The sequence below is a fragment of the Buteo buteo genome, chromosome 7, assembly GCF_964188355.1.
Source record: "Buteo buteo chromosome 7, bButBut1.hap1.1, whole genome shotgun sequence".
Taxonomy (NCBI): domain Eukaryota; kingdom Metazoa; phylum Chordata; class Aves; order Accipitriformes; family Accipitridae; genus Buteo; species Buteo buteo.
This window is the reverse complement of record NC_134177.1, coordinates 35,004,872-35,016,254: the sequence shown is the minus strand read 5'-3', so window position 1 is coordinate 35,016,254 and position 11,383 is coordinate 35,004,872. Positions and strand designations below refer to the sequence as shown.

The 11,383-nt window shown below is 54.5% G+C and overlaps 2 protein-coding genes across 2 annotated transcripts; both read right to left on the bottom strand.

The window, feature by feature from the left end:
• Positions 1–5,592, bottom strand: LOC142032951 (E3 ubiquitin-protein ligase TRIM39-like). Its single transcript, XM_075032374.1, has 6 exons — positions 4,945–5,592; positions 4,165–4,260; positions 2,286–2,516; positions 2,126–2,148; positions 1,514–1,626; positions 1–970 (listed from the first exon to the last, which is right to left on the bottom strand). The coding sequence occupies exons 1-6, from the start codon at positions 5,380–5,382 to the stop codon at positions 399–401; spliced, it is 1,473 nt and encodes a 490-aa protein (XP_074888475.1). The 5' UTR covers positions 5,383–5,592; the 3' UTR covers positions 1–398.
• A 538-nt stretch (positions 5,593–6,130) lies between these two features.
• On the bottom strand, positions 6,131–7,584 carry LOC142033388 (C-C motif chemokine 5-like). Its single transcript, XM_075033316.1, has 3 exons — positions 7,448–7,584; positions 7,054–7,168; positions 6,131–6,484 (listed from the first exon to the last, which is right to left on the bottom strand). Exons 1-3 carry the CDS (start codon positions 7,518–7,520, stop codon positions 6,385–6,387), a joined length of 288 nt encoding a protein of 95 aa, XP_074889417.1. The 5' UTR covers positions 7,521–7,584; the 3' UTR covers positions 6,131–6,384.
• Between the last annotated feature and the right edge of the window lie 3,799 nt (positions 7,585–11,383).

Below are 11,383 nucleotides of genomic sequence, written 5' to 3'. Positions count from 1 at the left end.
TCCCCAAATCAACCCTTTATTGCCTTGTTCCAGTACAATTCACACCAAAATCAGCACTATGCAGCAGGCTGGGCATGTATCCTTCTCCAGCAGCCTGTGAGATGAGCAGCAGGGCAGTGGTGGTCAGTGGGATCCCCTGTCCCCATCAGCAGCACACAGGGTTACGGCACATCCCCACTGCAAAGTGCCCTTTCCAGCACAGGCATGGCACGGGGTGGGTGTCACACTTGGCAGGTGACCTCCAGCAGCCAGGAGCATGCGGGGACCCTTCCATGACGCTCACCAAGGCACACAGATATTTCCCTGGTGCTGCCCCACCATCACCCTCCTGCTCACAGGAGGAGCCAGTCGGGCTCCCAAGGTCTCTGCCCGCCAGTGGGAAGCCAGAGCAGCTGCTGTCACAGGATGATGCACCCGGTCCCCTGCGTGTCCCTGACCCAGGAGATCACCAAGGGCTCTGCATTTCTGCCCCCCAAAAAGGCACCCAGGAAAAAGAGAGGCCTGAGGTTCCCTGAAAACTTGTCAGTGAAGGTGTAAACGTGGGAGCGGTCGCTCACATTGTAAAAGGAGATTTCTCCTGCCTCGTAGTCCAGGAAGATCCCAATGCGCCGGGGTCTTACGGTCAGGGTCAGCGGGGAGACAGGCAAGGTGAGGGCCTCGTAGTTGCCCCCATTTTGCAGCCGCAGCAACCAGTAGCCATTGTCTGGGGAGAAGAGGACATTGCCTTTCCGGCTGGCAGACTCCCGACACAGCCCCAGGCCCCACTCGGGCTTGTCTCCCACTTGCACCTCCCAGTAGCAGCGGCCTGAGAAGAAGACCTGACTCCCCAGCACTGCCGGAGTGGTGCTGAACCTCTTGGGGCTGTCGAAGAGGGACAGAAGCAGCTTCTTGCTCCCGCGCCGCACACTCTTGCGGTCCTCAGACAGGGTAAGGTCAGGGTGTGCCGTCTCAGGGTCCAGAGTCACATCCACTGGAGCGAGAGAAGGGTGGAAGGACAGATGGGGCTTCAGAGGTCTGCAGGTGCAGGCACGAGTGGGTGTCTGCAACCCAGATGCTGGGCTCTTCCAGCTCTTCCTACCTCCTACATTTATTTGCTTGTGCCTGTGGTTTTGCACAGCTCCCAGCACTGCCTGGCAGTGGGGAACTGCAATACATAAAATCATGCTAACTATAAACCATATCAAAATATTTGGCATCTGGCTGCAGAGCAAGAACAGAATAAGGGTGGCTCTGCAGCCCCTGGCACAGCTTCAGAAACAGCCAACACTGAAAACAAGAGTTTGTGGGCAACACAGAGCCTGAAACTCCAGAGCGACCTCTTAGCCTTCAGGGTCACCTCACAACCCATCCAGAATGAGGAAGGTGTCCCCACCATGGAACCAGCCTGAGTTCATCAGTACACAAACTGGGACCAGCTGGACAAAGCTTGTTGAAAAAACCTCCCTGTGCCCCAGGGTATGGGGGGTGGACTGGAGCCAGGAGCCAGGAGCTGGCACAAAAGCAGCTCCTTTACCTTTGAACTTCTTCAGCATTTCCCTCATGCCCAGGCAGTGCTCGGGGATACTGTAGTTTTCCTTCAGGGTCACAGACACAGCCTTGGGGGACTGGAACTTCATCCCCTCGCACCTGAAAGAAGAGTGATGCCCATGGGCTGTATCCAGAGCCCACAGCACAGCCAGTCTCCTGCTGAGGTCGGGTTTAATGCCTTTCTGTTGGCTGCATGGAGGCATCTCCTCCCTTGAGCTCTCCAGCTGTGAAGAGCACTAGGGATAACTGCTGGCTTATCAGCAAGCCTGATGGGACCAGAGCTAAATGACATGGGGACCAGCAGTACCAGTCCCTGGGAAAGAAGGAGCAAGGCCACCTGGGCAGCATGTCCCTTAGGAGAGGACACATCTCACACACCACAAGGCCAGGCAAGCCCTTGGCTCTGGGGCTCTGGAAGAAGAGGATGGAGTCTCTTCTCCAGCCCCTACTGGTCTCAGTCCTTTCTTTGTCAGCCCCAGGGAGGACCAAACCAGATGCTGGGCAGGGAGAACAGGGGGTGGCTGGCATGGAGCAGACACGAACATCTCAGAGCCTGGAGGCAGCCAGGTTGGTAGAGTGAACGAGCACGGGTACCTACCTGCTCAGGACGCTTTTCATGTCCTAGAAGGAGAAGAGAAAAACCGTTCTCGGTGTGAGGATCCAGAGCCTCATGCCCACCAGCCAGCCTGGCCCTGGCCACCCACCCAGATGGCAAAGGCATCGAGGCTGAGTTAGTGGGGCTGGTGGCATAGCCTGACCTTGAGCAGCCCATCAGCTGGCTGCTGGGTCTTCTCCTTTATCTCCAGGATCAGCTCCTCCAGCAAGGACTTCTGCTCCACCAGCCTGGCCAGGTTTTCATTGATCATCAGTAGAATCCGCTTCTCCTCTTCCTCCAGCTTCTGGAGTAGCAGCTTCTCCTCGTCAGCCAGCAGCCGATGCAGCTTCCCGAACTCACTCACAATCCTCTCCCGCTTTTTCTTCACTGTCTCCTTGCAATAAGAAGATACACTGGGTGAAGCAAGGCACTGTTAGCCAGGCAGCTGTGACAGAGCCGGATTCTCTGGCACCCATGCCCAGCATCAGGCCCTGGGAAACCACCTCATTTTTTTGGTAAGTGCATGTATTTAAAAAAACAGCCAGAGGCTAACTGCTGTGCTTTCAGCTCGCCTGAGTTCCTGCTGGACATCCTCAGTTTACCAGCAGTAGGACTTTGCCCGGGGCATTTCTGCTCAGCTGGACCTCAGATGTCTAACGATGTCTCCGTGCAGCCCAGGGGATTGGTGGGGCTGCTAGGTTGCAAGGACATGCCATCAAGTGTCGGGGCAGGTTTTTATTAGATATGATACAACTCATCCCTCCAGCTAGATTCAGGCTAAGCTGCTGCTTGGGCAGCCCAGAGGAAATGCTCTACGTCTGGAAAAAACCCACAGCAACGGGAAAGAGGTGGAAGAAGCCCCGGGGCTGGGGAGGATGGAAAGAGGGAGACAGGGAGGACTCCCCGATTGTCTGAGAGCTCTCACTACAGCCAGCAACTGGCAGGGTCTGCCAGTGCTTTAGGGGTTTTCACCTGAGCCCTAAAAATTGGCATTTTGCTTGAAACTTGAAGCACCAGGAAAACACACTACTGTTAGCTAGGACCATGAAACCTCAAAATGCAGAAGATAAATGAAAGGAAACTGAACCGCCTTTATTTTTATGTCCAAGCACATGATTTCTTGGATCTGAGTCACAAAGGCTTGATAGGCCAGGATGGTCACAGCCACCTCCCCCCTACCGCTCACAAGGGACATTTTTTTCTTTTTACTAAAAAAGGATGACAACGCTGGGCCGGGAGGAAGCCAGAGGCAGCTGAGCTGCGGCCCTGGAGCCCTGAGTCAGGTTGGTGGTGCAAGAGTGACATGGCTTTTTCACAACCTTCATCCCCTGCCTTGAGGGGGATGGTGGGCACACAGGGGCACCCCAAAACCCACCACCCGCTTGGCTGGGCTGCGGCAGGCAGGCAGAGGTGCTGTGCAAAAAACTAGAGGAGTCCAGAGAAACCTGTTTTCCCTGCCAAAGCTGATTAATCATCAACTCTAGCTCAGGGCTGGATAACTCCGTCCAGCAGTTTCATTTCCTTTTCTGCAGTTACTCTTACTTTCCAGCTCCCACCCTGGAGGGACATGAAATGCAGCTGTTTTGCTGGTGTCATATCTCCCTGGGACTGCCTGGAGTCAGGCAGAGGTGCAGTAATTCAGCTTTTCCTTTTTTTAATGAAAACACTTCTAGTTCCTATTGTTGTGACGTAGAGCTCACCCTATGGCTCACGCCTGGCTTGTAACTCAAGCACACATTGTAAAACAAAAGGCAAATAAAAAATATCCAGTGTATATTTGTTTAACCAGCAGACAAGCCCCTGTGGTTTCAGGGGAGCTGCCGTGCTGCTCTTTGCAAAGCATTTCTTTGCAAACCTTTTTAATTTTTAGTAGAGCCACACACAGTCACTGAGCCTGGCTTCCAGCACCAGTCCTCCATACAACAGCAGGACATGGGCACATGTCCCATCCTGAGGAGTATGCCAAATTCACGGCCACAGAAAAGATCATAATTGCCGATCTCTCTGAAGCTCATTCTTTAAGAATTAAGCCAGGCACCTGCCTTGCACTCCTGGGTTTTCATCCTTTCCGCTGACTCACGCTTCCTCAAGTCCTCCACTTCCTTCAAAAGATGTTCCAGGGATTTCTGGAGTTTGACCTGAAAATAGAAGAAATGGGCTCAGCTCACCCCAGCAGCACCCACCGAGCACTGCAGTTTGGCCAGGCCCTCTCTGCCCTGGGACTGCTGGTGCCAGCAGGCAGCCAGGGGACAGTGACCCCGCACCAGGCAGTACCAGCCCTGGCACCCGAACCCAGCAGCTGTGCTCTTCACTTCACTCGCAGCATTAACCCGTTCCGCACTCCCTGGGTTTCCTCCATATTTTTCTTACTATTTAGGTTTTGGAGAACAAAGTGACTGCTCCCCACAACGCTGGGGCGCAGGGCGGCTGGCAGCACGCTGTCAGGAGCGTCGCTGGGACGTGTGGTTTGGGTGCGCCCCTCCACCGAGGCAAAACGTCCCCAGGGCAGGACCCACCACCCCCACTTCTCTGGGGGCTCACAGAGGGGCAGGGAGCCAGGCTGCCTCCGTGCACCCAGATGGACAGGGGTGAGCCTGGGTGTTGGAAAATTTGTGAGCCAGTGGGTCCAGCCCTGTTCCTGCCACGAGAGCAGCTGGGTGGGTGCTGCCGTCTCTGCCACCCCCTCCTCTGCTTTGCCAGCGGTGCCGCTGGGGCTGTCGGGAGAGGGGCGGTGGGGTCCTGGCGGCCGATCCCCTCGGCGCCAGTGTGCCCAGGGTGCATCGGGGCAGGACGGGGACCCCCGGAACCCCAACCTCCCCTACCTTGTACACCTGTGCAGCCTCCTCGATGGGGTAGACGGTGTGCGAGCGGTGGTGCAGGGACTCCCGGCACACCACGCAGATGGCTTCCTCATCCTCCTCGCAGAAGAGCTTGAGGCGCTCGTCGTGCTGGGCGCAGAGAGGGGTCCCCGTCCCCGTCTCCGTCCCCGGGCCACCCCGCAGCCCCAGCTGCCGGATGCTCTCCACGATGTTGGCCAGCTGCCTGTTGGGTCGGAAGCCGCTGCGGTGGCAGGAGGCCCGGCACTGCGGGCAGGAGAAGGGCCCGTCGGCCCAGAGACCCTTCTCCTGGCAGTGCTTGGCGATGCAGCCCCGGCAGAAGTTGTGCCCGCAGTCAACGCTGACGGGCTCGCTCATGTACTCCAGGCAGATGGGGCAGATGGCCTCCTCTTGCAGCCGCTCCAGGGCACCCGCCAGGGCCATGGCGGCCTCTGCGGCCGGGCGGCCTCGCCGCGCGCTTCCTTCCCCCCAGACTCAACCAGCAAACGCAGGCTGGCCGCCGCGCCGGCAGTGCCACGGGAGGCCGGAGGAGAAGGCGGCCTAGCTGTGGCGCGGCACCGGCGGCGGGAGCCTCGGCACTGGCTGGGGGAGGAGCGTCGCACCGGCCGGGACAGCTGCAGCCAGCCCTAAAGGCTGGGGCTTCCTCCAGCTCCGGCGGGTCAAAGGGAAACAAAAACCCTGCCGGGAGAGTGGGACAAATTAGGAAGCGCCAGAAATAATCCCTGCCCATAGATAGCCCCGGGCACCGGGATGGCGGAGGTGACAGGGTCGTCTCTGGCGTTTGCTGAACCGAGCAGCCCACGGCTGCAGCGTGAGCCCTGGTGTTGCCTGCCCGCTGCGTGCTCACAAGCTGCCTGAAGGTGCTAGGTGGGTCTGGCGATACCCGCGCCTTACCGCACCGCAGCCCGTGCCGAAACATCCCCCGTGACACCCATCCACTGCAGAGAGCCACACGCTTGGGCATCGACCGGGGCAGGGCTCAAGCACAGCCTGGTAGGCAAGGGGTAGGAGCCCTGCCGGGAGTGGGCAGGATGAGCACCACTGCACTGTGCTGGGGGGCAGCTGGGAGCCGCCCCGCCACCCTGCAGACCCATCTAGTGCCAGCCTGGACCCCCTCCCAGCCACCACTGCCCACCACAGCCTCCGTGAAGCAAACCAAGAGCCAGTGGGAGAAGCTGCATGTTTTGCCCCTTTTTATTACACAAAATAACTTCGACACAACCAGTACAAATTAGAATGAAAAGTTTCAATGAAAATGCCAAATAAATTAAAAATACCTTTGCATAAACTTAAATAAAAGAGCTAAACACTGTATTAAATAGTCTGCCAAATTCACAGGCAATAAGAAAAAAAGGGACGTGTCTCGGAGGCGTCCATGAGAGAAGGTCCTCACAGAGGTGATGCTTGGAGGGAGAAAGGCGTTGGTCATCCACTGCCTGCCTTGTCCTTTTGGTGATTCACTATGTCCTGGACCCACTTATCATCAGGTTTGCCACAGACCTTCTTGCCTGTGATTGTGGTAAATCTGCAGAAGAAAATCCAGTTGAGAGGAGAGGAGAGGAGAGGAGAGGAGAGGAGAGGAGAGGAGAGGAGAGGAGAGGAGAGGAGAGGAGAGGAGAGGAGAGGAGAGGAGAGGAGAGGAGAGGAGAGGAGAGGAGAGGAGAGGACCACCTGCTCCTTGCCACTGGTGACCCCACCAAACCAGACACCTCTATAGCTGCAGAACAGCCCCAGGGAAATACAGGATGGGGGCTTGGCTTAATGTCATTACAGATGTCTTGTTCTTTGCTATGTAAGCCACTTTGCCCCCAGAATGCCTACTCCAGCTGGGGCACCATCCTGCCTGAGTCCTGCTATCTTGGGATAAGGGGGGTGACCAGCAGAAGCTCTTTGGCTCAGATTTAGCAGTGAGGTCCACAAACTGGCTGCCTGGAATATGGGATTGGCCTCTGAGATGTTTCCAGGCTGTTCTCCTAACACGGGAGAACCCAACCTGGTGTTTCCCCTTGCCAGGATGGGGTGTGATGTGGGTTTCCTGGCACTGCCACTATTCAGTGGAGCAGGGCGCCCCAGGATTTGGGCAGATCTACTCACATCACAGCTGGCTGGAAGCAGTGGCTGGCTGCATGCTCATACATCACCACGCGGCTCGAGGGAAACGGTTTGGTGCTGTATTGGAGGCAGCAGGGACCAGACATGTTGACAGACCCTGGAAGAGAAGTAAAGTTTTCTGATTAAACCAGACTAGGAAAAGGACCAGTGGGAAGAAGCAGGGTCAGAAGATCAGAAGGTCCCCACTGAGGAGGTGCTGCTCCCACCATGGGCTCCCACCACAACCATCCTTCCCTCAGGAAGCCAAGGAGTAGCAAGACATGCCTCTCCTTTCCCACAGCAGATGCTTTGAAGGGAGAGCTGCCAAGCATCACTAGACCTTATACAGCAGAAAGAAAGAGGAGAGAGCTCCTCAGAGAAGAGAAATTGGACTTACTTGGAGAAGAGGAGACCTGGTAGCAGAGAACAGCCATGAGAAGTACAGCAAGGGCAGCTGTGGAGGTCTTCATGCTCCTGTTGGGTGGAGATAAATTCTAGGAGTCAGGCTAGACTGCTGCAGAGTGCCCCTTGTTGTGCCTGACGTGGGATCCCTGGGTTCAGCCCACTTTATAGAGGGAGACAGCAAGTGAGGACGGAAACATGCCGGAAACATTGCTGAAAGACATGACACAATGGAAAAAGTGCTGTGTCAGGGGTGCCACACTGTCCCACAGAGGGAAGTGCCTGGAGCCCCGAGGAGAGCAGTGCCCTGACGTGGCATGTTATATAATGATATGATACCATGAAATGATAGAGAACAGGATGACCTCTTTTTTCCTTTCCCCTGAGCAAAGGACTTTGTAGAGAACCTAGATGTAATGATTCAGAAGATTAGTAGGTGGACCTCTTGCCTAGAAGTCACTTGATGACAATGGATGGAGAATGACCATGGCTGCCACGCACTCATGTTTCCTAGAATATCTGTATCACAAACTCAGGACAATTCACTTCTCCCACAGCGACTGGAGCAGGAAGAGTCCATGAGTTAGGCAGCCCTCCCTGGCTGCCCGCCCAGCGAGTTGGCGAGGCACACAACAGCCATGCCCTGCCCCACTGGTAGCACTGCCCCAAGGAGATGGGGGCTTTCTCTGTGGGACCCAGAAGGCCATCAGTATGTAAGCGTGCAGAGCAGAGGGTAGAGCGCGGTGCCATCCCAGGTCTGGGCTCCTCTTCTGTTCTTGACCATCACTTGCAGCGAGTCATTAGGAAACTGGTTCTGTCACTACATTGCCATTTCACAAACACCAGTGACAGCTAAAATAGCACTACTTTATCCATGGACATGAGAATCAGCCATTAACTTTTACAAAGAGCTTTAGAAGCTCATGACTGTGTTGGCACAGCAGAGTTGGTTTAGATGATTATTTGGTTCCAGCAGTGTAGAATCGACACCCTCCTGACATTGCTGTCATTGTCCCAGCAGCCACAGACACATACAGAGATTTGCTGGTTTAGCTCATATTGTTTGGGACAGAAATGGTGTTACCATGCTGGCAGAGAAACTCCTGTTGGAAATGCTACATCCCTACAGAATGGCTCTGCTGACTTCCAGGCAAAGGCTTGTGGATGAAACCTCAGGAGAGCAAAGGAAGACTGAGGTCTTCGTGGTGGTAATGAATGCATCCAGGTGCTGGACAACCACAGCTGCAGTGGGAAAACCACACGAGCAGGCTGCCTTTCATGATGGTCCAATGAAGAAAGGGATCTAGCTCCTCTGAGGAGGATGATTACAAAAAAAAAGACACCACTGCCCAAAGTGGTGGCCTTGTAGGAACCCAAAGGAGGAACTAGAAGAGAAGTGAGGAGATTTCCTCTACCGGCTGAAGGAGAGCTGATTCCAGGCCTGGGGCTCCCAAGTGCTCTGGGGCATGATGCAGACCATCACCACATCTCAGTAGACTGAACTTTTTCAAAAAGTGAGCCAGACTTGTTAGAAAGTATGGGCTAGGTGGCATTGCCCGATTTGTTTTACACAGAGCCTTTTGTTTTAGTAAAAAACTGTTACTAAGTATGAGCAAAACTGAGCCAGGGTGAGACCACACATGGGTGCCTTGCTGCTATGGAGGCAGGGAGCCTCTACAAGCCTGGAGGGCAAGCAGCCGGGGAGGGTCTGCCTGCAGAGCCCTGGGACCCCAGGGCACATGCTGCCAGTGGGGCTTTTGGAAAGACACTTCCTTAGCAGGGACAGGCATCTCCCATCACACAGCAAGAATGCAGCCCCCATTCAGCCCACAACCCATGGTTCCTCTGCAGCCAGCATAGCTCAGTCCTCAGCTTTGCCTTTCCAGCAGTGAGGGTACTGGCATATCCATTTACTTCTCTCCATCTCTCTTTCCCCATAGACGGGATTGCTGCCATCCCAGATCATGCTGAGGGGTTAAACTCCCAGAGCGAGAGTGAATCAAGACAGCACGAATCAAGGCTGAGGCTTTACTCGCCTGTGGCAGAGAAGGACTCATGGCACCCGGCTCTGAACAGCTGAGGATCTCAGAATTCATCTGGGATCCTGCCTGCTCTATAATCCCTCTTGTCCTGTGCTCCAGAGCCCATTCAGATGCTAAGATGAAACCTTGCACCTCCAGGGGCATGAGGTCCCACCACCAATGTCCTGGGCTGAATCCACTCACCCCCACACTGCACAGAGTGGGGCTGGTAAGAAGTCAGCCTGCTGCTGGTCCATCCCTTGAGCTGTCAGGAGTTGCTCATCTTGCCTGAAGTATCTAACTTAATCTAGCAGGGAGCCTTAGGAAAGCAGCTGTCCTGGGGAGCTGCCAGGAAGGGGCCAGGCAGGCTGCAGGCACCCCGCATGAGATGTTAGCACTGGCAGCAGCACAGCCAACCTGGAAGGAAGGTGTGTGCCGAGCCACGATCCCAAATCCACAACACCTCTGCACTCCCTCTGCCTCCCTGTTCCAGCTCTTCCTGCAACGTGTCCATCTGTGCTCCTAGGACATCTGAGGCAGAGAATTAGCAGCTCCCCTCCATCCCCATGCCAAATTCAGCCATGCTGCACCTCCAGCCTAGCCATAAGTGACTCCCCTCACCCTGCTTCCATTCCTCCCCCACCTCTGGGAGCTCTTAGCACCCTTTTTACCCAGTTGCTGCTCAGGGTTGCTGGGGAAGGGGGAGGTGAAGCTGGGCTCCTGGGCAGGGAGAGGGTGTATGGGCAGTAGCTGCCTGGACCGTGCAGGCCCCCTTGCACATCTCTGTCCCCATGGGGCTGGCGGTGCATCACTGACGGATGTGCTGCCTGAGACAAGAGACATCACAGCTTGACATATCCAAGATAACAGACCAAGACTGACACCCCTGCCTGAGGCAACAGACGGCAGATTGAGGCTGAGGGTGCTAGAAACAGGCTTGGAGACAGATCTGACCGAGTGGCAGACTGGGAAACCACATGGAGAGATGAGATTGAGATCAGACTGAGATGAGATGATCATGATGCACTGATGACCTGCTAACCTAGGTGCCACCAACGCCTACCACTTTCATCCCTGGCTCCTGCCATTTCTACAAGTGCGTTCAGACCCAACATTTGCACACATTCCCTGTTCAGACCAATCTTAACTTTCCTGTTACACATCTCCACACAGGGACTAGAATAAAACTGAGAGGAGGAGAACAGACTGGGGAGTGAGCTGGAGACATCCTCGCTGATACAGCTCACACCAACACAGCCCAGCTTGGAGCTGCTTTTAGCTGAATGTTCTGGATGTTCTTGCAATATTCAAATATGGATTTGATGGAAATGTCAAGATTCATTTTGAAAAATCAATATTTTCTATCAGGAATATAAATGTGCCTAGACATTTTCAATGAATTCTCTCTCCTTTCAGACATAGCGGGCTGTGTTTCCTGGTTCCATTCATTGCAAAAGGAATTCTTGGAGGTTTTGACACCTCTGTTATTCCCCCTATTCACTGTTTTCCTCAACTCTGTTCCTTCCTTGAAGGAAGATTTCATATTTCAGTCTTGACTGCTCCTTCCTGCCAAGACAAATAATGCAAATCTCTAAATATTTTGATTTCTAAAACCTCCTCCATATCATACATCCTAAATAGTATTTATTTATGGAGTCTGTAAAACCTCTGCCTTATGGTGTGTTTCAGCCTTTGATAGAAACCACACATGGTATCTTTGGATCCATCACCAGAACAGATTTGGGATGCAGTAGGAAGTCTTTTCTTAGCCCTGAAGGCAGCCTACTCCACCACACTAACTCGTAGGTTGGAGTCAGATCTGGGGGATCACATTATCACAGTGCCCCTGGGAGCTGCCAGATCACTAATGTGGGAAACTGGTTTTAACTGGGAGCAAATCAGCTGGAAAC